General features: G+C 58.4%; 2 protein-coding genes across 3 annotated transcripts; one reads left to right on the top strand and one right to left on the bottom strand.

Annotated features, from left to right (window-relative positions):
- The first annotated feature begins 2,332 nt into the window (after positions 1 to 2,332).
- Positions 2,333 to 11,936, top strand: CDCA4 (cell division cycle associated 4). 2 transcript variants are annotated; one of them, XM_057731282.1, is made up of 2 exons: positions 2,333 to 2,363; positions 9,864 to 11,936. In XM_057731282.1, exon 2 carries the CDS (start codon positions 9,870 to 9,872, stop codon positions 10,542 to 10,544), a length of 675 nt encoding a protein of 224 aa, XP_057587265.1. In that variant the 5' UTR covers positions 2,333 to 2,363; positions 9,864 to 9,869; the 3' UTR covers positions 10,545 to 11,936. The 2 variants fall into 2 exon arrangements, with proteins under 2 accessions (XP_057587265.1, XP_057587264.1); XM_057731281.1 differs by lacking the exon at positions 2,333 to 2,363 and adding an exon at positions 2,520 to 2,774.
- Positions 11,937 to 15,957: 4,021 nt separating this feature from the next.
- CLBA1 (clathrin binding box of aftiphilin containing 1) lies at positions 15,958 to 22,499 on the bottom strand. The gene is made up of 3 exons (XM_057731280.1): positions 22,004 to 22,499; positions 20,693 to 20,838; positions 15,958 to 17,166 (listed from the first exon to the last, which is right to left on the bottom strand). The coding sequence occupies exons 1-3, from the start codon at positions 22,493 to 22,495 to the stop codon at positions 16,785 to 16,787; spliced, it is 1,020 nt and encodes a 339-aa protein (XP_057587263.1). The 5' UTR covers positions 22,496 to 22,499; the 3' UTR covers positions 15,958 to 16,784.
- Positions 22,500 to 24,355: the final 1,856 nt, after the last annotated feature.

Genomic DNA, 24,355 nt, shown 5'->3' with positions numbered 1-24,355 from the left:
CAAAGGACTTGTCTCTCATCTGGTAAAGGTTAAACTAATCAGGCTTATTTGATCTTAAATTACATGGGATGCTTGTCAAATAAGAAGGAATACTAAGCCTTTTAATCTTATAGTGATATTTGTATAGCTATATGTTAACATAACTATTCCAAAATTGTATGAAATTCCTGAAATTCTGGGATGTCCTGATATAATGTCATCGGTCATAATTTAAAAGTAGATCACAGAAATAAGAAGGTCTTGAGGGAGTTCCCTTGTTGTGTAGTAAAGAAATGGAGAGGTCTGGTCTTTGCCCTCGGTCCTGGGAGGGGATGTCCTGCCATCTCGTGCTGTTTGGCTGGGGGTCCAGGGTGGGGGTGAGTGTGGGGGGAGGCACACCACATTGTCTAAGATGAGATGTAGGGTGGGGGCCTTGGGTCATTTGGTGTGGAAGCCCCATGCACGGGCCCTCCTGGCTGCTGCCCCACACACCTCTCCCCCTGGCGGACTGTAGTCTGTATCTTTTCACAGTAATAAACCTGCCGATGAATACAACAGTTTTCACCTAGTTTTGCGAGTCCTCCTATGGAACTACTGAACCTGCGGCTGGTCTTGGTGACCCCCAAGCTTGCAATGGGTGTCAGAGTGAGGGTGGTCTTGTGGACTGTTCCTAACTTTGCACTTGTATATTTAGTTTGCCAAGTAATTTATCATGAATGTGTGTGGATCTCATCAGATGATTCTCCTACACCTATCGAGATTTTCAATGTTTTTTCTCCATTTCTGTTAACGTGAATTATGTTGGTTGGTTCTGGAATGTTAAACTTCCATTTCTGGAATAAACCTAATTTGGTTGTGATGTATTCTCTTTTCAACATGTCCCTGGATTTGACTGGCTAGTATTTTGTTTGGGATTTTAAAGTTTGGTTATGAGACAGGTTAGCCTGTGGTTTTTCTTGCCATCCTTTTCAGGTTTTAGCTTCAAGGTTATGCTGGCTGCTTAGAATAAGCTGGGAAGAGTTTCTTCCTCATTATTTGGAAAGCCTTGTGTAAGGTTCATGTTATTTCTTCCATTTGCGTGTTTTTCATAGATTGTAGTTCTCTTTGTCATTACTTTTCTGGAATACAACAATGACTGTTTTCAAATATCTGATAACACCATTATCGGGGTTCACCCATGAATCTATTTCTATGATCTGTTCTCTCCCTTGTTTTTCTGCCATTTTGTTTAGTCTTGTGTCCTGGTGTGCCTGTTAATTTTTTATTTTATGCTGGACATCCTGGGTGGATAAGAGTGCAGGCTCTGGACGGTATCACCTTCCTCTAGAGCATCCTGGATCTTGGTCAACCTGATAGTGTAAATCGGCGTCAGGAGAGCCTGGCTTTAACTCGCGTTGCCCTCCCTCCGAGGCCGTAGTTTTTTCATCGGGTTAAGAGCATCTTATTTCCTTTGCGCTGAACTGCGTGAACAGTCTTTCCCACTTTCTGTCGCTCTGTCGACCTCGCTTTATCTCCACACGAAGGAGCGGCATCTCTGGTGGGGCCCAGGTCCCGCAGCGCACCTTGCCCTACCCTTCCGCCCTGGGGGACGGGCGCACGTGCTAACCTGACGGGGCCTTCCGTCCCCTGCAGTCTGTCCCCGAGGGCGAGGCTCCGCAGGCCCAGCCCCGCCGCTCCGCCTGCGCGCTTGGGGGGAGGCCCCGGCCCCCCGAGCCTTCCCCGCCCGCCCCGCGCGCGGCACGGGGGGACGCGGGCCTGCCCCCGGGCCCTCTCCAAAGCCCCGGGCCGCGCTCCAGAAGCGCTGCCTGAATGCATGCCTTCAGGGCTTTGCATCCTATTTAGGAGCTTTCCACGAAGAGGTTATGTTTGAAAGAAATATCCCCGGCTTTCGAATGTGACGACTTCATCTCCTACACGGAAAGCTGAAGCCGGGGCAAGGACTGCCCGCCCCCGCCCCGCCCCGCCCCGCCCCTCCTCCCCCGCCCCGCCCCGCCCCTCCTCCCCCCGCCCCGCCCCGCCCCTCCTCCCCCTCCCCGCCCCTTCCTCTCCCGCCCCACTCGCCCCGCCCCTGGGAGGCCGGCGCAGGCGCATTGCGGCCGCGCGCGGAGACCTGGGAGCCGACAGGGGCGGGGCGGCCGAGGGCGCGGGGCCCAACGGCCAACACGGCCGCGCGGGAACTCTCGCGCCAGGCCCCGCCCGCGGTTTGAACCAGAGGCCCCGCCCCCGAGCCCGGCCAATCAGCGGGCGGGGCGGCCGGCGCCACGGCGACCCTTTGTGGGCGCTGCGCGGCCCCGCCCCGCCGGCCCCGCCCCTCCTGCCGGCCCCTCCCCTCCGCCGGCCCCTCCCTCGGCAGCGGCGCGGGTGGCGAGGACGCGGGCGGCCGGGTGAGCGCTCGTCGGGGCCCGGGCTTTTGTGCAGCGGCGGGGCCGCGGGAGGGCGCCGACGCGGGCGGGGGCCCCAGGCGCCTGGGGGGCCCTAGGGGGGCAGCCCGGGGCGGGGGATCCGGAGGGCTGAGGGCCGCCGGGGCAGTCGGGGAGAGAGCCGAGGGTGGCCCGGGGGTCAGGGGGAGCGGGCTGCCTGGGGGGCCGGGGGCGCCTCGGAGGAGGGGGCGCAGCCACGGCGACCGGCGCCCCCCGCCCGCCCGCCCGCCCGTCCGACGAGCGACCGGCCGCCTGGGAGTCCCGGTCTGCAGCCGCAGCCTAAACTTTGGCTGTTCCTCACCATTTCGGCCAAAAGTAATGTCGCCTTGCCTTTAACCTACTTGGGGGCTCTTTCTAAGAGGACAGACGCTTAAGGTGGGTCTGTTGGGCTCCTCCGCAGGGAAGCCCCCACACTGCCTTCTTACCTTTGACTTGGAAGGGGTCAGTGCAGGCCCTCCTGCTCCTCCAGGTTCCCACGAAGCCCCTCCTGGAAGACCTGTAGGGACCCTGGGGAGCCACTGGTCTGGCCGGCTTGGATTTACAGCCCGACTACAGTGCCCCGTAGGTGCTGCTCCTCTGTCACTCATCCATCCATCCATCCTTCTGTGCCTCCTTCCACCCACCCATCCATCCATCATCCACCCATCTACCCACCCGTCCATCCATCCACCCTTCTTTCCTCCCACCCACGTATCCACCCATCCTCTTATCCACCCATCTGTCCCTCGTTTCTAGGTTTCCTTCCTAACCTGCATTCCTTGTAGAGTGAGGAGTGAGTGGTGGGTGTTAACAATGGGACACTTGAATTTCATCAGAGGTCCTTTTAGCAGAACTGGGTTTTGCAAAACTGGGCCTTCCAGAAATGGCCCAGCCAGGGGCACCTTTCTCTGGAACCCTGGAGGGCAGGGCTGCCTCCCTGTAGCCGGCTGCGTGCTTATGCGTATTCAGTTTGGGTTCCTTTCCTTTGTGTCTCAGTTTTAATTGCTTTGAAAAGGAACCTCAAGGATGTTTTGCAATAGCTTCCCTCCCCTGTACTGCAGGGGACCCAGGCTTCTCTATAAAGCTGGTCAACGGAGGATCAGGGAACAAGCAATGGGAGCCTTGGGTGGCCTGAAGCTGGCGCTCTGTCCGCCTCCCCTGCAGCCTGGCCTAAGCTGCCCAGTCCAGTGGACACCGATGTCAGGGAGGGGAGCAGGATATAGGGGGAGGAGGACTCCCAGACCCTGGCTGGCAAGGGAACTGTCTTCAGTGGGCTCCTTGTGCCGCCCTGTCCTGCTGCAGCCAGAGGAGTAGGAAAAGTACCAGACACTTGCTTCCACAGGACAGAGGCAAGCACAGCTCTGCATTTTCAAAAGCTTATTGTCCCCAAAGCAGGCTTACCAGGAAAAGCATCCACCAGGTAACTGTTTGCTGGGAGAAGCTGTGGTCCAAATAGAGGGTTTCCCTCTGCTGGAAACTTGCCGTGTTTCCTCTGGTCGGGGCCTGTGTTGCTTGAACGGGACAGCCAGACTAAGTTTATTTACTGTTCCGTTAAAACGAGCCAAGAAAGATACTGTCCACTTACAAAATTAAGTTAAATTATTGTATGAACGTCCTCCATAATTGCTGTTTATTTTCAAGTTTCAGCATGTTTTATAATTAAAGTTGAAATTCAGAGTAAAAAAGTCAGTTACAACCTTTTGTTTTGGAGAGAGAGAATGGCAGGTTTTGTCTTGGAAAGAGGGCTGGAAGTTTCCCTCAACTTGCTATTAGAACATATTCCCAGGCAGAGGAAGTGTATGTATTTTATACTAAGTAGCAGAAGTAATTGAGGGAATTCCCTGGCGGTCCAGTGGTTAGGACGCGGTGCGTTCACTGCCACGGGCCTGGGTTCAGCCCCTCACTGGGGAACTCGGATCACGAAGGCGCGCAGCATGGCCAAAAAACGGTGCTTGAAGTCAACTTTTTAGTGCTGGCTTATGAAGACTGCAGACAGGCAGTCGTGGAGGGTTGGCCCCCACACGAAACTCAGAGGCAGCCTTCTCAAAATTTTGCCTCACCTGCTCCGTCTTCTGTTTTTCTTTGATGAGTATCGCAAAGCCAGTCTGATAGAGGCAGAAACCGAGAGCGGTCGTGTGGATTTGCCTTGAAAGCCTGAAGCTCACGCGAGCGCCTGGCCGTGGCTGAAGGTCATGGTGAGGGGTCTGTCCCCAGCCCTCCCAGCCCTGCTGCTCTGGCTCTGGGATCTGCGTTTCCCCCCGGCTCTCAGGATGGTGGCACACGGTGTGAGAGCCGCTCAGGAATGGGGGCCTGGCTGTGATTGGGGTCCCCTCTGCGAGGGTGCTCCAGGTGGGTGGGTGTGGCCTCCCTGGCTTCACCACGTGGAAACTCACGGCCGGTCCCTCTTCACTTCCCCTGTGCGGTCAGTGCCTGGCCAGGAGGAGGCCTGAGGGCGGCGCTGTGCAGTGACGGGGCAGGTGGGGGGTAAAGCCCAGCTGGCCGGGGCTGTGGGGACTGGGTGGGCCTCGGGCGTTGAGCCAGCTGTGCCGAGAGACCTTCGGGCCGGTTGTGGAGGTGACAGAGGAGGAGAATGCCTGACGTTTCTCTGTTCGGCACTCAACAGTGAGTCGGGCTCTGCGGTTAGGACAGCCGGGAGGCATAGGGCCTTGTGTCGCCCGGAGTTAGAAGGCTTCAGCGCCTCAGGCCACAGTCACTACTGGGCCGGTTGCTGTACTCTGCCAGTTCAGCCCCACCTCCGCCCCACGCATCTCTCAGGGTCCCTGATGAACCAGGCTCTGTTCTGTCTTTGTCCCAAACACAGATGTCTGAGGAGGGGGACCCTCGCAGGCCACCTGGGATCATCCTGACCCCGTCCCCTGACACAGCCTCTGGGTGATGGGGCACTGCCCGAGGGCTGCTCCTTTCTGTAGGTGGAAGTCCGCCCGCGTCTTGTGTTGAGTGTAACACAGATTAACAGTTGCTTGGGCTTTGGGACGCTTGTAGGAGTGATGTGGGCTGACTGAGCCCGTGTTTGTGCTGGCTCGCCCACTGGGATGTGGCAGAGGCAGTACCTAAAGTGTTTAGACTTGATGGGGCACCCCCCCATCACCTTGTTTACTGGTGCGTTTTTCCTTATAATGAAGGTATAATTTAATGCAATGAAATGAATAATGTTAGTTGTGCAGTTCAGTGAATTCTGACAAATGCATCCTCTTGTATGACCCTTGCTCCCATCGGAGGGGCTGTATTCCCACCATCCCAGGGAGTTCTCTCAGTCCCGGCTTCTCAGCGGCAACGACTTTGGTTAGCTTTGCCTGTTCTGCAGGTTTGCATACACAGCATATACAGTCCCTGTGTTTCTGTTCTTGCTTTGTTACTCACGTGGTGGTTTTTTGTTGTTGTTGTTTTTAATATATATACATTTATCTTATTTTTGGCTGTGTTGGGTCTTTGTTGCTGCTGCACTGGCTTTCTCCAGTTGAGGTGAGCGGGGGCTACTCTTCGCTGTGGTGTGTGGGCTTCTCATTGCTTTGGCTTCTCTTGTGGAGCTTGGGCTCTAGGTGCTCGGGCTTCAGTAGTTGTGGCACGTGGGCTCAATAGTTGTGGCTCTCAGGCTCTAGAGAGCAGGCTCGGTAGTTGTGGCACACGGGCTTCGTTGCTCCTTGGCATGTGGGATCTTCCTGGACCAGGGCTCGAACCCGCGTCCCCTGCATTGGCAGGCGGATTCTTAACCACTGCGCCACCAGGGAAGCCCAGTCACGTGGTGTTTTGCGATCCATGGTGGCGTGTCCTTGCGTCTCATCGTGGGTTTTGTTGCCGAGTAGCATCCCGTCGTCAGATACACCACACCTCACCCATCCGGCTAGCTGATTTTCGGTCTTAAGGGATGTTATGTCGGGTGGTGAAGTCAACTGCTGGGGTGTGGGGTGGGCCGAGCAGGCCGAAGGGTGGGGATGTGGTCAGGGAGGGTAGGGTGGGAAGGGTAGGGATGAGGTCCTCGTGGGTCTGGCTGGTGCTGGGACAGTTGCTGAAGCACAGGGGAGCTCACCAGCAGCTGTGGAAGATCAGTGTGGGAGAAATGGTGGAGGGTAATTGGTTCTTCCTTCCTGAAGGCAGCGTGGTAAAATTGCACTGCCCCTTGCCCCATAGATGTGCCGAGGAGTCAGTGCCAGAGCTGTGAGGGCTGCCTCTGCCCGCCTAGAGGGTTGGGAATGCAGGGCCCTGTATAAACTGTCAGTACCATCAGGGTGTCTTATGTTGGGACAAACGCCTGGCTGTCAGAAGTGGCGGGAAAGTTCTGCATAACACGGAAGGTGTGCTGAGCAAGGAAAGCAGGACTTCCCGAGACTCAGACACACAGAGAACGTGCTTAGGAGGTGCCAGGAAGCCGGCGTGATGCCTGGTTCCCAAGCATCTTTGTCTTGTGCTTTCCGCATCTCTCCCTCATTATCTGCGGAGGTGAATGAAGGCCACCTCACGAGAAGAGCAGAGGCTGTTTATTCCGAGCTGCTGGGGCCAGGGAGCCACCACCACTGGGCTGGGCCGGAACTCGGGCAGCGGGGGAGTGGGGGCGCTTCCCAGCGGAGGGGGCCTTAGGGGTCCTGGCGGGGCTTCCAGGCTGGGGAAGCTGGACGGCCGACGGGCCGCGGGCGCCTGTGTGACCGCCGGGACCACGTCCAGTTTTCTCCAGTTGGTCCTCATCCGAAGCGAGGACAAAGACTGTGGAAGCCGTGGGGTACTGATGAAGCACCAGCCGTGGTGGGGGTTGTCGCAGGGCGGGTGTGGGGCTTCCTGGGCTGTCACTAGAGATGGAGGTCTGACCTCCTGCAGGGCTGCCGTGGAGGGAGCAGGCTGCGTCCTGGGCTGGTTCCTGTGATGGCGGCTGGGTGTCCCGAGTGGACTGGATCAGGTGGCATTGCTGTGTCTGTTCACCCTCTCAGAGGAAACAGCTGTAAGGGTGCCCTCCAGGCTTCTTTCCTGCAGTGCTGCCCCATGTAGCTTCCTGGCTGCGAGTCAGCTATAGTCTCCAGCCTGCCCCCACCAGCCCGAGGGGCCACTGACCTGCCCTAGACCTGAGCTGCGTGGGGCCCATGGGAGGGTGGCTCAGCTTAACTCTGTCAGTAAATTCGGGCTTAATTGTGTTATTTGAGGGAGTTTCGTTTGTGCCCTAAGTTTTTGCTTTTGTTTTTGCCACACTGCACGGCTTGTGGGATCTTAGTTCCGCAACCAGGGATGGAACCTGGGCCCCCAGCAGTGGAACTCAGAGTCCTAACCGCTGGACCGCCAGGGAATTGTCCGGGCCCTCAGTTAAATCGGTCATTGTGCAGAGTCAGGATTTTAGAATTGGTTGAAAAGATGCTAAAAGTCTAGAGGTGATTGACTTACCACAGAGGCATCCTTGAACCTTATAGTTGGACGTAATTTATATTCTCAATATGCTTAGAAATTTTAAGCCAGGGACTTTTACATAAGTAACTGGGGAGAAAAGACTGTAAGAGTTGAGTTTGTAGCCAAGACAAAAAACTTGAATCTTTATTACTTAGAGTCACTGAAATATTTTTCCTGTATTTTGGTGGTACGCTGCTGCTTTTATTCACTTAAAGACAGTTGATAGGTGAGTGTGTGCAGGGTGTTGTGGTTGGCCATGGCTTTGAGGTCATGTTGATAAGTTAGACCTGTTTGCTCTTCTGGGGAAATCAGTCTTGAGGGGGCTGCGCTATGGTCACGTGGTTTTTAAACTTTGTTTTGAAACAGTTATGGGTCCACAGGCAGTAGAGGAGCGTCCTGGAGGCCCATCCTTGTCTTGCCTCCCCGTGTGGCCGTCTTAGGCAAGATGCCCAGACACACAGCCCCACCAGGAAACTGGTGCCCTGGCAGCCTCCCTTGGCCGCGCCCCCGTCTGTCGTGTTAGGGTCCTTACGGAGGTGGAGACTCCCAGGGACCGTCTTCTGAGATGGGCTTTCTCGCCCCACATGACCCCCTCGAGGCCCTTGCCAGGCCGCTGGTCACTCCTCTGCACTGGCACCCAAGCGGCGGCCTCTCCCCACTTGAGGGGCTCGGTTTCCAGTTTGGGGCTATTACGAGTGGAGGTGCTGTGAACATTCTTGTACATGTTTTTGCATGAACATTGGTTTTCATTTCTCTGGGATAAATGCCCAAGAAGTCACTTACCCTAAAAACGTTTTTTAATGTTAAATGCACAGCAAGTGAGATCTTTGACATTGAAAGGAGACTCAGGAGACAAGGGAACCTTTTTTGTCTGTTTAAGGGTGGGGCTCCAGGGCAGGTGGGGACAGGGCCACATCTTCCTTCACTGCAGAGCTTCCCAGCCTTGGCCATGGGTCAGCCCAGGCGCCGCCACCCCGGTCCCAGGAGTCCCTGGCCACATGGTGGGCGTAAGCCAGTCGCAGTTGCAGGGAGTCATGGGATTGTTTTTTTTAAAAGAAGGAAATCCAAAAATTTGCATATTTAAAAGATTCTAACCCTTTTGATGAATAATTCGAATTATTTGAAATGAAAATGTTTAGCTGCTTTACGAACTTGAGAAGAGAGAACGTTCATGCTTTACAGCTTAACTTTGTTCCTGGAAGGGCGGACCTTGCTAGGATTGGGGGGGCATTGGGGCCCTGGCTCCTTCCGGCTCCGCTTTTTAATTCCCCAGAGGTCTCCCAACTTAGCGTCTGTTGAAAAGGACAGCTTCCTTGTATTTTTGCCTCTGAGAGCAGAGGTGCAGCGAGCTAGCTGCATCCGCCGGCATCGGTCCGTTGAGGCCCAGGAGCCAGCATCGTCCTCCCATGGTGCTGGGGTGGAGTAGCCCCAAGCCCCGGCTTCCAGACACTGAGGGAGGCGGGAGTGGGAAGGGGGGCGGGTGGCCTAGCGGAGCAGGGGGAGCGCAGGCTGGCAGAGGCTGCCCTCGGAGGGAGGGCACTTGGTCCCAGGTTGCTCCGTCCGTGGCCCGGGGGCGCCCTGCCGGTCCAGCATCTCCCCTGAGACTTCTGGGGTGCAGCTTTTCAGGGGGGCTCTGCAGCACGGGGGGGTCCCCCTGTTGATGAGAGTATCGGGGAGCTGGTGTCTGATGTGCAGAAGCGGGGTCGGTAGCCAGGACCCCGCTCAGCCAGCTGTTCAGCACAGTCCGTCCGCCAGTGACCACGAGGCCCCTAGCCACCCATCCCGCCCCAAGGCCCTTGCGCTGTGCCCAGCTCCTCCCTCCCAGGCACCAACACTCAGACGTCTGGTGTTGCCGTCCCGCCGAGCTCTTTAAAATGTATTTCTCCATCTTTTCTGACGGAGACAGTTGTGCTGTGGTTTAGAGGTATCGCCTGTAACAACCTTCCCGGGGCCTGTGCGTCGGGGCTTGAACTTTACGCAGGGGCTGCGCCCACACCCCTGTCTGCACGGGTCACTCCTGACGTTGAGATGGAACCCGGGGCAGAATCTGCGGGGACCCTAGAGTGGGCGCAGCAGCATCTTTCTTGGTTTCCCCAGGGCACGATGTTTGCGCGAGGGCTGAAGAGGAAGTGTGCGGGGGACGAGGAGGCCGTGCCCGCCTACAGCCTGCAGCGCCAGTCGCTGCTGGACATGTCGCTGGTCAAGCTCCAGCTGTGCCACATGCTGGTGGAGCCCAACCTGTGCCGCTCCGTCCTCATCGCCAACACGGTGCGGCAGATCCAAGAGGACATGGCCCAGGACGGGAGCTGGCGCCTGCCGGCGCCCCAGGCCGCGGGCCGGGCGCCGCGAGACCGCCTGGTGTCCACGGAGATCCTGTGCCGCTCGGCGCGGGAGGGGGCACGCCCCGCCCCTGACCCCGGAGACCCGGCCGCTGAGCTCCACGCGGTCCCGGTGGCACAGGCTCCGGGGGGCCCACCAGACAGCGTCTGGGGCGGGGGCGGCCCTCGAGAAAGCAGAGGAAGCTTTCACACGTCGCTCGATCAGATATTTGAGACGCTGGAGAGCCAAAGCCCCGGTGCCATGGAGGAGCTGTTTTCCGACGTGGACGGCTCCTACTATGACCTGGACGCGGTGCTGACGGGCATGGTGGGCAGCGCCAAGTCGGACCAGGAGGGGCTGGAGGCCTTCGCCTCTGCGGCCGCCCCGCCCCCCAGCGCCGGCTGCAAGTCGGACCTGGGCGAGCTGGACCACGTGGTGGAGATCCTGGTGGAGACCTGAGCCGCGGCCGCGGCACGTAGCGGATGTGTTTGTGAGGCCCACGGGGACAGCGGGCGCGCGCGGGGTGTGAGTGCCTGCTGCCTGCCGCCAGGGCCGGCCTCTGGTGTGTCTGCAATTAGGAAAACGACCCAGAACAGCATCCGGTCGGCCCACTCCCCTGTCTCCCTCCCTCCCAGGGCCGGGTGGCCTTCCCGCAGGCCGGTCATCGCGCCCGCCCTGGGCCCTGGGCCCTTGTCCTGCTACAGCCCCGCGGAGGGTGCCAGCCCCTAGCCGCATCCATCCTTATCCAGCTTTAGATAGGTGAATTTTCTAAAGTTAAGTTTTATATGTTTTGGGCAATATTTTGTCTTAAGATATATTTTTAAACTTTTTATATTGTATCACTTTAGATTTTTTTAGCTATTTTCTTAAAAATATATTTTTTCTATAAAACATCTGCTGCTGCTACATTAGGAAGTTTTACAGCCTAAACAGTTGCAGTTGGTGTGTTTCGTTTTTTTGAGGTTTAACAGACACTGTTCTTTTCCCAACAAGCGTCACTGCCCTCAGTCGGCAGCGTCCGCACATCGTGACCTCCACTTCGGACTCGGATGTGAGCCTTGCCCTACACACTGCTGCGGCCAGAGCAGGTCAGAGTTGAAGGCCTTGCCCGGCGACGCCTTTACCAGATCTGCTGTGCGAGCCACGTCTCTGTTAACGTCAGTGTAGGTTGTGGAGGGTTTTATTTATGCCTGTTCACGTATGAGGGTCCGCAGAGCCGAGGTCCGGTGCGGTTTACCTGGAGGTCGTGTGCACCCTGAGGTGTCTTGGGGGCCTCCAGAGGGTCTGAGTCTTGGGGCCCCTCCTGTGCAGGTTTCTCAGCACAGCTGACCTTCCTCCCAAAGGTACCTTCCTCCCAAAGGTGCCTCCCTCCGCACGTCCCTGCCTGGCTGGGCTGCTGGCCCTGTGTCAGCTGGGCGTGTGTGCAGGGAGGCTGCCGTGTGCCAGTGTGTTTGGGGAGGGCCCGTGTCCGTGCACCACTGGATTGGAGAATGTTCACATTTGCTCTCTTAAACTGGTGCTGGGACAGAATTTTAAGATTAAAGTCTAGGATTAAAGAAATCTGGACACGTCATTTCTGGCTCCTTGATCTTAAAGGCCGTTGAGGGTGGGCCGGGCCATTTGTGTGCCCTGGGACCCTGCCCTGGGCACCGAGGCAGGCTGCAACTTTTAGGTCTTTCCCCTTGTTTACAAGTAAGACTGTACTCTCTCCCCGCCCCTACTCCACGTTTCCCATTTCTCCTGCTTTTTCTTCCTTCTCCAGCCCTTAGCCAAAAAGAGTTTGTTTTCTTTTGCGCGTATGACCGTTCTTCATATCAGGGGTGTACACCTCACTTTATTAAAAAATTACCCAACAAAGCGGGAGTGTGTTGTCGGTTATCTGCCACGTCGCAGTCCTCGAGTGGACCTCTCTTCCTGGTTCCGCTCAGCCGGGTGATCTAACGGCGCCTGTGGGCTGGGAGCGGATGTCACGATTTCGCGTGGGTGCGCTGACGGGCGGGCAGCGGGATATCTTGGTCCCCAGGCCTCCCGGGGCTCCAGGGCAGCTCTCCCCGCCCCCGCTCCTGTGGCAGGAGACAGGTGAGGGACAGCACGCTTGGATCTGGGCTGATGGTGGGGGCCCAGCCGGGGCGGGAAGCCGCGGGTGAGACGCAGGCTGTGGTTCTCAGTGTCCGAGGGTTGCTTCCTTCCGCGTCTGAAAGTATTTCCTGTGGAACGTAGCCTACATGTGTGCTTTACAAGCAGCAAACCTGAAGTAGTATTTTGTGTCTTTATGGCATTTCTGTCTTGTTAAAACACTTGCTCGGTTTCAGGGTAGCTGCAGTGTCTACCTGGCAGCCTTTCAGGGCGTGACGGGTGGGGCTCCGGGCAGGGGCGGGCAGTGCCTGTCGCCGGGCTTTGGCTGTGGGGTCCCCATCTGCTGACGCGGCTGCGCCCCCAGCCTCCTGTCTGCTCCCTCTGCGCTTGGGCTCCTTTCCCGGCTGCCCACTCATTTCAGGAGCCTCCTGGCGGTGCTGATGGCCTAGATGTCCCGGGCGGGCGGGGGGGCAGGGTCCGGCTGGACACCGATCCCCCTGAAGGTATCGGGGCTTCTCCAGAGGGGCAGACAGGTGGCCAGCAGCTGACGATGGATGGGGCGAAGCGCAGAGCTCAGGGGTTGGGGGGGGTGCTTTAAGCTCCCGCGGGCACGTGGTCACGTGTGTCAACTTCGCAAAAGGAAGGTGTGTCCGCTGCAGTCCTGAGGCTGCAGCCTTCGCCCCACCGCCTCCCCTGACTCTGCCGGCCGGGCCGGTCCTGGGCTCTGGGTAAGGAAGCCGGGTGTGCAGGGAGCAAGTCATGGTGCGTGTTTGCAGTTGCTCCTGAGCACAGCGGAGCTCCGGCCAGCTCCTTGACCAGAAGGACTTGGAATGAGCCTGCTGCCGCCTGCGGCGTCCCATGTCCCGGAGCACGTGGAGGGAGGGGAGGTGGGGTTTCGTGGATGGAGGCAGCAGCCAGCTCTCAAAGAGAGGGATTCCGGGGGAGTTCCCAGCCCTGAGGACAGTTCAGGTTCACGTGGCTTGGCCAATGGCAAGTCCGTAACATTGAAAGAAACTTCTGAACCGTCCATAATAAACACACTGAGTTATCTTTACGGACAATAAGTGATATGAGATCATCATCACACGAAAAGGTGATTAAAAAGCTCGTAGGAAATGCAGGATGAAGTAGAGATGTGGCAGGCAGTGAGGGATGGCAGTTGTGTGGCTCTTGTGGGGTTTGTGGATTTTGCTCTAAGCGCAGCTTGCCTTGCTTGCCCCAGACGTTGATGTGTTTTCACGGTCATTCGGTTTTAGAATGAACCTCCTCCTGGCTGGCTGTGCTTCCTCCCCCACGTTGCTGGTTCCTGGGCTGGCCGACTCCAACACAGGGTCTCCGGGCCTCTCTTGGCCCCTGTCCGTGTTGTCACTCCGGACACCTTCTCCAGCGTGGAGGTGTCAAGGAAGCCAGGTTCCTTTTTACATGAGGCAGGCCTGTGTCTCTGAACCCAGCTCTGTGACGGTGACTGAGACAAACCCCCGAGTGCCTGCCAGAGGGCCTTTCTTGGCTCTCTGGCCCCCACTTCTGAAAGAGCTGCCTTTTGCTTAGGGGGGCATTTCTCACAGCCCTCCCCTTACTCCTAGGCTGGAGCGTGGGTCCACACCTGCCCACCACTGGGGTCGCTCAGGACTGGACTCTGCTGGCCCAGCGTGGAGCTGAAAGTCTCCTAGCTCACTGCCCAGGTGACGAGAGTGGCTGTGGCCTCTTCCATTGCCTAATTTAAGTAAATATTTTAGGTTTCTTCGTACCCTCAATGCTGTTTAATTTAAACCATGGCCTGGGAGCTGACTGGCCTTGTTCAGGTCAGGGTGAGAGCCACAGCCGCTTATACCCTGTACATCTGAATCAGGTGACCAGTAGTTACTTACTGTGTGCCAGCCGGTCTCTCCCAGCTCAGGAAGTCCCCTCCTCAAGCAGATGGGCTGGACATGAGGACACAGAATCAGAGCCAGACTTGATGTCTGATCAGATGGGGAGTGAGGCAGAGGGGAGCCCTGGGTTCTGGCTTGAGGAGCTGGGTGGGTGGAGGAGGAGCAGAGCTGGGTGGGGGCAGAGTTCAGATTTGGGACCTGCAGAGTCTGTGACTCCTGTGAGGAGCTGCTCCAGACCCAGATGGACACTGGGCCAGCGGGGGAGGGGAGAGCTCGGCTTAGAGCCTGCGGGGCAGGGAGGGCAGCTGTGAGGACAGTAAAATGACAGCATCTGAATCTGAATCTGGGAGGGGGAAGGGCGTATTCTGGGTGGTCGAGTCTCTCTAACCAAAGGTTGGGAGGTGATGGCACAGCCCGGGTGATCTCGCTGGTGGGGTCCTGGGAGACACCAAGGTGGACGCTCCCCTTTCGCAGCACGGCAGAAAGCAGTTTCCAAATTCCCACCTCTTTCTCGCTGAAAATGAGAAATTAGGCAGATTTCCCAAACATGCAGCCCCCCAAATCTGTTACCCCCTTAACATACGCCTCGGATCCACGGGCAGTCTGTGGAGTCGCCGAGGGGACTAGGGTGGGGGTGACAGCCAGACGCTGCCTCCTCCCGTGTGAGAGGTGACACCTGCTGGTCACTGTGTCCCCGCCGAGCCTCCGTTTGGGTGTGACACCTGCATCGATGGAGCTGGCGTCTGAGGCCGCCAGGCTGTGGTCTCCCAGCCTCAACAGTGGCTTTGGAGGGAGGGACGGTGACGCTGGGGTCCCTCCACGCGTGGGCCGGGCCCCGCCGGCCTTCAGTCCCCAGGCCTCCCCGACAGCGTTTCCAGCACCAGTCCCGACAAAGCTGGTGGTTCAGCAAGAACACAGCTCGTCCACATAGTTTTATTTAATAAAATTTTACAAAACTCAGTGCCGACTGCTGGGCTCTGCCTTGGGAAGGGGTTTCCTCAGCTGATCACAGGACAGCTCGCCTGCAGGCAGGCAGACGCACCCCAGCACCAGGCAGGCGAGCGCACTCACTTTGGGGAAAGAGCACCCGCCCCCCACACGCCCTGCTGCACAGACACCCAGGCCAGGGGCCAGTGTGGCAGCAATGGACGCAGGGCCTACTGAGTCCCTGAAGAGCGGCTCCCAGAGACAGTCCCAGCCACGTGCAAGGCCACCCTGGGTCCCGGGTAGTGCGGCTCAGGCAGCCAGGCCTTGGGTCCCTCCCAGGAGCCCCCAGGGGCCGTCAACAGCTTCCCCGGGGTGGGGTCCCCGGAGCCACCTTCGTTCCCTCCCGTCAGGCTGGGGTGGGGCTCCTGGGGACCCGCTGCCCCCTTCCTGGTGGCTGGCTTTGCCCAGGGATGCACCCCCCATCAAAGTGTCAGCCCTGACATGGACCACCGCTCCATGAAATAGTTCTGGTTTCCAGTAGCAGACCAAACCGGTAAGAAACCGTAACATCCCTCATCAAGACACACACAGTCCTCCTGCTTCAGCAAACATCACTATTAAACAATGTCATTTTTAGGTTCCGAGGAGGGAAAATCTTCTTTTTCCTTGGAATTGTGATGTACTGGCCATTTCCGCGTAGGGGGGCCTTCAGGAAGAGGCTGCATGTGATCACGCTGCCCTGTCGGCCACCCGGCGGCCCCGAGAGCTGGCAAGAGAGGAGGGGCGGGTCGGGGCGAGCACGTGCGCCCCCAGGGGCGCCCCAGCCGCCCGCGCCCGCCTCTGCCGCCGCCGTCCCCGCGTGCGCGCCGTCGCCGCAGGGGCCGGACGGAGGCCGCGGCTTCGCCCGGGGCAAGGGGGACGGCGCGCGAGGGGGGCGCGCCCTGGCCCCCGGGACGTGCCCGCCGAGCCGCCGCGGCGCTGCCCTGCGCGGCGCTGGGGCCGCTTCCGTCTCGTCGCTGCAGGAGGCGCCCGCCGCGTGTGTCTGGAAGGGCCCAGCCCCTGCCTCGCGGAGCCTTCCCCGGGCAGAGGGGCGCGCGTGCCCCCCGGGCCCCGCCCGTGCGCCCCGCCTTCTCGCCGGGGCGGCCGCGCTCCACCCCCGGGCCGCGCGCAGGTCCCTGGCGGCGGGGCGCGCGGGGGGCTGCAGGACGGCGCGGGCCTCGCCGTGCTCCCGGCCAGGCCGGGGAGAGAGGAAAGGGGCCTTCTGCCCGCTTCCCCCTGCTTCCCCCGGGCCTGCGCCGGGGGCTGCCCGCCGCCCACCCCGCTCCCGCGGCCCCGCTGCTTCCCTCGGGCGGACGCACCCGCCGGCCAGGCAGCCTCATCCGGCCCCGCAGCCCCTTCCAGCCCGGTGTGGCCACCGTCGCCGCGCCCCCGTGCCCCCCGGGGCCTGCCTGGCTGGCCCCTTCTGTGTTTCCCACTTCTTAAAATTCCCTCAGCACTTAAAAATCGAAAAAGGTCGTTGCCTCCTTGGCTCCTGAAAGACGACCCTCCTTACAATTTGCATTTTCTTTGATGGCGCAAGAGCCGGGTGGCTGTAGGTTGGGCCGCGGCCTTCCCGAGCCTCTCCCCGGCCACCTCTCCGCGCCGGCTTTGCTGGCTGCCTCCTCAAGCGCGAGGGGCCCCCCTGGCAGCAGACCCCACGCCTCCCCCACCCGCTGCCCTCACGATGACCACGGCCCCCGGCCCACCGCCTCCAGCAACGCCTGTGGTGCGGACACTCCTGTCCCTGCGAGCCCGGCGCCCTGGGCCCGCGCGACCCGGGAGGCTGCTACCGCGGGGCGCGCTGCCAGGGCGCCTCCTCCGCCAGGCACCCGGGGCAGGGCTGCGCCTGACCGCCGTCGAGGAGCTGCCGGAGCCAGACGAGGGCGCCCTGTCTCGCCCTCCGCACCCTGAGAAAGCGGCCTCCTGGCTGCCGGGGCGCCCCCGCCCCTCGCCCGGCGTGCGGCGCGCAGGGTGGCTGGCAAGGATGCGGCGGGGTCCAGCCGGCCCCCAGGAGCCCGCTTCCACCCAGCTCGTTCACCTTCTGAGCCGCGTCTATTCCGAGAACAGGAAGGAAGTTCTCCCGGCAGTGGGACTCGCTCCAGAGGCATCGGGAAGTCGTTGTGGTCCCGGTGTTCTGAAGAGCTCTCCAGAGTTTTCTAGATTCAGAACTGGAAGACAGCTGCATTAATTACAAGGTAACCTAGAAGGCCGTCAGAAGGGAGGCAGGGAGGGTACCTGACCCTGCAGAATTCTGAAAACAGAGCCCCAGCGTCTGGTGTCTTTGCTCACGACTCAGCCGTCCACTATCCTGTGAGGGCCCAGCACTGCCCCTCCTCCAGGCTCTCTCTCTCTCCACAGAGCACAGCCCCGGCCTGAATGACCGAGTTCACCATCACACGTCTCGTCGGAGGGCAGAAGCTCCGGGGGGCCAGACATACCACGGTCTTGTTCCCTGATGATCCCAGGTGCCTAGAACCAGGCCAGGTGCCACAGAGATGCCCACAGACTGAGAGGAGCAGATGCCCAGAGGGACAAACACGAGTGTGTGTCGTGGCCCCGCCCTGCTGCTCCGCCCGGCGTCCAGGAGAGAGGCACGGAGGGCGTGCAAACAGCTCCAGGAGGACAGACATGCCAAGTGCCAAATCAATTCCAGACTGCCCCCGAGTAACCCCGATGCTCTGTGTCACCACAGCGTCCAGCCTGGCCTGGTCCCGACACCCAGCACCCCCTGTGCCTGTGGGTGCCCCAGGCTCACACCGCCCACCTGCTGGCCTGGACCATGACCTGGGGGAACAGCAGGTCCAGAGAGCACCCCAGCCACCCGGGCCGTCCGGGTCGTCTAGGCTGTGGCCTCTGTCCCCAGGCCTCTGTGGGGGTAGAGTGCCCTGCGCAGGTGCTGCCGCAGACCCCAGCTTGGACCCCCACCAGAGCCCGGGAGGGCCCACCTGAAGAGCCGTCTGACAAAGCTGCGGCCTGCCCAGCAGAGGGCGTGGACTGGGGAAGCCAGCTCCCACCCACCTCTGCCTCCTCCCTCTTGGGCCTGGGTCCAGCAGGTCCCAGGCTGCTCAGGCACTATCTCATAATCCACTAGAGCTCAACTGGTTTTTCTGCTCGGTGCTCAGTGAAAATGGCCATCTGCCAACAAACACATGAAAAGCTGCTCAACGTAACTAATCATGAGAGAAATGCAAGTCAAAGCCACAATGAGGTATCACCTCACACGAGTCAGAATGGCCATCATCAAAAAATCTAGAAACAATAAATACGGGAGAGGGTGTGGAGAAAAGGGAACGCTCTTGCACTGTTGGTGGGAATGTAAGTTGGTACAGCCTCTATGGAGAACAGTAAGGAGGTTCCTTAAAAAAATAAAAATAGAACTACCGTATGATCCAGTAATCCCACTACTGGGCATATACCCAGAGAACACCATAATCCAAAAAGACACACACCCCAGTGTTCACTGCAGCACTGTTTACAATAGCCAGACATGGAAGCAACCTAAATGTCCATCAACAGATGAATGGATAAAGAAGATGTGGCACATATACGCAATGGGATATTACTCAGCCATAAAAAGGAATGAAATTCAGTTATCTGTAGTGAGGTGGATGGACCTAGAGTCTGTCATACAGAGTGAAGTAAGTCAGCAAGAGAAAAACAAATATCGTGTATTAAGACATACAAGGGTGAGTCAAAACTTATCTGCACTCTGGCTGTAGAATTTATTTTAATTAACTTTTGGAAAAGACAAATACATCATTTTTCGACATAATCTTGCTTTTCAATACACTTTGTCCATCTGTCAACAAGATTTTGTATTCCCTCATTAAAGAATGTTTTAGGCGGAGCTGTGAACCACGAATGCACCGCTGTCTTCACTTCATCAGAAGTGAACCTTCATCCTTGCGGGGCTGCTTTCAGGGGATCAAACAGGTGAAAGTCTGATGGAGCAAGATCAGGACTGTAGGGAGGATGCTTTAACACCTCAAAATGAAGTAATCCACAACAGACTTGGGTTTCAAAAGGTTTGTGTGAGATGGATATTGAAACAACTCACAGAAGAGCATAAACAGAAGCATTTGGATATCTGCAAACAAAACTTGAACCGATACTCTAAGGAAGGTGAACGTTTCTTAAAGAGAATCATTACTGGTGATGAGACATGGAGCTGGAAAATTGATGTTTACAGTTTTCTGGGATTCTCAAGGGCCAGTATTGGAACATTATCAGGAAAAAGGTTCAGCAATCAACAGTGCTCATTACAGTGAGATGCTTACTGAAGAGCTGAAGCCTAAACTTCGGATTAACTGCAGAGGACTGCTGTCCAGGGCGCTGTGGTCTCGCAGGACAACGCACGTCCACACACGTCTGCCCACACTGCTGACGCTCTGCAGAAACTTCGTTTTGAGGCGTTAAAGCCTCCTCCCCATAGTCCTGATCTTGCTCCATCGGACTTTCACCTGTCTGGTCCCCTGAAAGCAGCCCTGCGAGGACGAAGATTCACTTCTGATGAAGTGAAGACAGTGGTGCCTTCGTGGCTCACAGCTCAGCCTAAAACATTTTTTAATGAGAGGATACGAAATCTTGTTGACAGATGGACAAAGTGTATTGAAAAGCAAGGAGATTATGTCCCAAAATGATGTATTTGTCTTTTCTAAAAGTTAATTAAAAAGTTCTACGGCCAGAGTGCGGATAATTTTTGACTCACCCTCGTATATATGGAATCTAGAAAAATGGTACTGATGAAGCTGGTGGCAGAGCAGGAATAGGGACACAGACATAGAGAACAAACTTGTGGACACGGGATGGGGGAAGGGGAGGGTGGCATAAATTGAGAGAGTAGCATTGACGTGTATACGCTACCATGTGTAAAATAGCTAGCTACTGGGAAGCTGCTGCAGAGCACAGGGAAATGTGATGACCTAGAGGAGTGGGATGGGGAGGGTGGGAGGGAGGCTCAAAAGGGAGGGGATGGGGGATATGTGTATACATACAGCTGATTCACTTTGTTGTACAGCAGAAACTAACACAACATTGTAAAGCAGTTATACTCCAATAAAGATGTTGAAAGAAAGAACGAACGGACGGACGGACGGATGGAAGGAAGGAAGGGAGGAAGGAAGGAAGGAAGGGAGGAAGGAAGGAAGGAAGAAAGAAAAAAGGAAGAAAAAAAGGAAAGAAAGAAAATGGTCATCTGCAAACAAGTGCCTTTGTGATCTCCCTTTGGGACCCAGCCCTGGGAGAGTCAGCCTTGCAGGTAGCCCCAGGAGCACTGGTGGGCTGACCCTGTGGTGGACTGAGAACGTCTCCAGGGCAATGGGGTGTCTCCAGGGTACTAGGAGGTCACTTGGTCCAGTCCCCCAGGAGCCCCTGTGCCCGCCACCCAGGCCCTCTGGTCCCTCCAGCACCCCCAGAACTCGCACCAAGACCTGAGGAACTGGCACTCCCTGGCCCACTTTGCTCTGGGTAAGCTGGCAGGGGGCTGAGGCGGGGGGCCGGATGTGGCTCCAAGAGAAGGGGCTGCGGACCTGTCACCCAGTCCTTCGACCCTTTGACCACCAGTGGCGTAACCTCAGGAGGGACAACGCTCTCTAAAGAAGTAAAAACTGAAGACCCCATGTGTCCACCATATCAACCAAAGGCATAGATGCAGAGCTGCCCAAAGACATGTGAGCTCCAATTTCCGTTCATTACCACAGTCTATGCACAGACTCAAGGTCAGGTTTTTCTTCATTGCTTGTTTCTAGGAAATGGTCTAAGGCGGAAACATCTTCAGTTGCCTGCAGGACTGGTACTTCTTGAAAAGCAAACCTAAAAATGTTCTCATAGCTGACAATGGGCTGAAAAAAAGAAAAAAAACATACAAAAGTTAGGAGAAATACACACATCATGTCACCTTATTCCAAACATATAATTTTGGTACAAATATAATTTGTGAATAATTATATACCGTTGCTGCCACTAAAACATGATACGTTTGTTCCTAAGAGTCACTGCACTGTGCATCGTGAAATGGAAACAATGTGGGTGTGTGGGAAAGTGTGATTAGGGCACAACAGTCATAAACTTCATCAGTGACACACGGAAAAAAGACAGGCACCCAATAAAAATGTGAGCACCATTTCCCGCGTGTTAATTGGTTGAGAAATCCATCCCTATGACAATAAAGATGGCACCTCCCAGAAAAGAGGTTTGCAGGTCAGGAGTCAGTGTGATGTGCTGGAAGGTGGGCTTTCTGATGTCAGGGAGGGGGATCCCTCACCCCTGGGGGAGGGGGGAGGGGTGTGGGTGCCCAAGGTGGCTGGGAGAGGTGGGCATGTGCGTGGTGTATATTTGCCAGGCCTCAGTTCAGCAGGTGCAGTTTTCTGCATTCACCTGGTGTTTCCTGCAAAGTTCACATTATGCTCAAATTGCTCGCTGGTATAGTAATCGCGTTGGAAGACCATCCTGTCTACAAAATAAGCATCAGAGCAGAGCTAACTGTACAAAGAGTGGATCTTGTCAGAGGTCCTGGTTTAGAAAAATAAAAGGTCCATCCCTAGAACCAGCAAATCCTTTCCTCTCCTCACTTTTCGGTTTCACTCTTGGTGTTTGGGGTAAACCATCTGGGAAGAGGAGGCAGAGAAAGAGGAAGATGAGAGGCAGTCAGGTCCCTCTAAAGGGAAACCCTGGAGGTCTGGGCGGGAGGGGCGGAGCGAGCCAGCGAGTCCTGGGCTCTCCAGGCCACCTCCAGCACCCGCTCACTACACACACACTGACATGTCACTCTCGGTGAGGCGTTCTAAATACCAAGATGGATGACTCCGACAAAATGCTCTTTCCCCAGGTGCCCTGAACTGGGGCCAGGAATATGCAGCCTGGTTGATGGAGCGTGGGCGGACGGGAAGGTGGAGAGAAAGGAAGGCAGGGGTGGGATGAAGGCCCGGAGAGAAGCAGACCCCCTCCCCGGCCAGCGTAGGAAACACTTCCTGTGCTGCATGGCGAAGACGAGTACTTCAGAAATACCTCAGAAGGTGCGACGGCGCCGGTTCCTGTCACCCCAGGTCCGCCCTGGTGAGGCTGGCAAGAACCACGCTCCATTTGGGCAGAAGTAGTTCCAGGCAGCTGAGGTTCTGTGGGCCTCTCCGAGAGCTTAAAGGACTGAGAGAATTGTTCACACCCGGCTGAAGATTCCCGAAAGGCTTCAAACTCCCCCCAGGCGCCGCTCTGCTCCCCTGGGTCTGGACCACCGGCAGTGCAGGCAGACGGGCCCTCGCCCTCGCCGCTGCGCCCAGAGATCCTGGCTTCGCCATCCCCATCCGGCGGGGGAAGGGGGGAGCCGGGCCTCGCCCACTCCACAGCGTCACCGCTCTGTCCCCCAGGTGCCGAGCCCGCACAGCTGTCTTTCGAAATCCGGCAGAGGGAAACCCCGCCTGCTTGCCCTGCGAGGTCACTGAGAAACGCGCAGAGAGGGGGCATCTGGCCAGGTGCTGGCCCCGGCTCCCGCTGGTCTTGCATGTTGGTGCCGCGAGGCCCGCATAGACGCGACGGGAAGATGCTCAGGAGACATCCACACTGCTGTGCGGGAGCTGCCCGGGGCTGGACAGCGCCCGAGGGGGTCGCCTGCTCGCCCGCTGCCCAGCAGCTGCCGGCAGCTTCCTCAGGAGTAGGGATGGCCTCGTGTGGGTCCAGGGTCGCTGTGGAACGGACACAGACCACATACACAGCCGGGTCACCCAGGGAAAAGTGACCGGCACCGCTGCCCGGCTTCCGCCTCCACGCGCCTGGGCGATCGGTCCAGCACAGGGGCGTGTCCTAGCGACCAGCCAGGTGCTGGGGGCCTGGGAGGGTGGACGAGCTGCGGGGGTCCTGCCGCGGCCGCGGCGGGCAGGGGTCTGCGAGGCCCAGTCTGGCAGAGCGGGGGAGGGACGGGGCGCCCGCGGGAGGGCGGCGCCCGAGGGTCCCCAAGAGTTGGGTCGGGGGCTCGGGCCGTCCCCTCGCGGGGCGGGCTGGGGTCCGAGGCGGCCGGTGAGGACCCCGACCGGGCCTGGATTGCGGCTCCCGCGGGGCAGACTCGGGGCGAGCTGGGGCCCGGGTGTCCGTCTCCGGCCCGCACCCACCTCGGCAGCGTCGCCGCCTCCGCCCGCGGGCGCAGCAGGCTGCAGGGTGTCCCCTCGGCCCGCGCCGACCGGTTGCCCGGCAACGACGCGCGCCGGTCCCGCTTCCGGCGTCTGCCGCCCTGACGTCAGCGCGCCGGCGTCGCGCGGGGCGTGGCAGCGCCAGGCCCCACCCCCGCTCCGGCGGCGCTCCTTGCGCGGGAGGAGCGGGAGGAGCAGGGCGGCCTGGGCTTCCGAACCCGGCCTGGGTGGACGCCTCTCAGCCGCCGCGTGAAGAGGCTCTCGTTTAATTAGACGAGCGCCTCGCGCCACCGCCCCACGTGGAGCCCGCGCCCCACACGCCCCGCGGCCGGGTGCCACCGCCGCCGCCAGTCCCCCAGCCCGGCGGCCCTGGCCGCCCTCTGGAGCCGCTGCCCCGCCGCCGTGGGGGTGTCTGTAGCTGTGCCATCTGTCTTGCCAAATCCTGGCTCCCCAGAAGTTAGTCCTTCCCAGCGTGGACCTCCTGGCAGTCAGCAGGGGAGGGCACGCGCCTCTCCCTCTCAGGTCCCATATAGTGCCCTGATTCTTGGTCTGGGCGCCAGCCAGCCCCAGGGCAGAGCAGGGCCAGTCTGGGCCACGGACCACAGCCCCTCCTGCTGCCACCTGCCCCAGGGCGCGGGGCACGAATGGGCTGAGCTCCCTTCCCAGGCATTCCAGGCCTTTCCCCATCTGCTCCCAGCCCCAGTCTCATGCAATCAGCCCTCCACAGATGTGGCCATCAGGCCGCAGCTGAAGCCCCGATCCACACCTGGTCCCCCAGTCTACCTCCGTGTTCAGATTTCTCCACCCTGTGACCCCTGGGGGTCTCCCTGGGCCCTGTGTGGTTTGCACAAATCACCCGCTTGCTCCCTGGTCCTTCTCAGCGAAGCTACCGAACATTTCAGTTAAAGTACCAGATGAGATCATTCTCTGAACCCTGGACCTCAGCCATCTGCCCTGTCCCCTGCTTCCCAGGGGCCCAACGGCCAGCAATGCAGAGCTGGAGCAATGCAGTCAGAGTGCCTGGCGCTGGGCAGACACTAGGGGGACCCTGCAGGAAGCCGACCAGGCACCGGCTCTCTTCTGCCTTGACATCACCCAGGGAGAGTGGTCCTAGCGTTCCACCCACTGCTAGATCCCCTCATCTGCTGTCCTTGCCGTCCTCACAGTCCAGGGGCTGCAAGGGGGTAGGAGGCGTGATGTCGTCGTGTCCAGGTGAGGAAACTGAGGCCCAGGCACAAAG

The sequence above is a fragment of the Hippopotamus amphibius genome, chromosome 4, assembly GCF_030028045.1.
Source record: "Hippopotamus amphibius kiboko isolate mHipAmp2 chromosome 4, mHipAmp2.hap2, whole genome shotgun sequence".
NCBI lineage: Eukaryota > Metazoa > Chordata > Mammalia > Artiodactyla > Hippopotamidae > Hippopotamus > Hippopotamus amphibius.
This window is presented reverse-complemented; position numbering and strand designations above follow the sequence as displayed.

Excerpts from the sequence above, each read along its gene's own strand:
- CDCA4 (XM_057731282.1), top strand. The coding sequence starts at position 9,870 with ATGTTTGCGCGAGGGCTGAAGAGGAAGTGTGCGGGGGACGAGGAGGCC.
- CLBA1 (XM_057731280.1), bottom strand. The coding sequence starts at position 22,495 with ATGCAAGACCAGCGGGAGCCGGGGCCAGCACCTGGCCAGATGCCCCCT. Across the intron at positions 20,839-22,003 it reads GCGCCGTCGCACCTTCTGAG|CCCATTGTCAGCTATGAGAA; the intron begins GTATTTCTGAAG and ends TCTTTTTTTCAG. Across the intron at positions 17,167-20,692 it reads GAGTCTGTGCATAGACTGTG|TTCTGAATCTAGAAAACTCT; the intron begins GTAATGAACGGA and ends GCTGTCTTCCAG.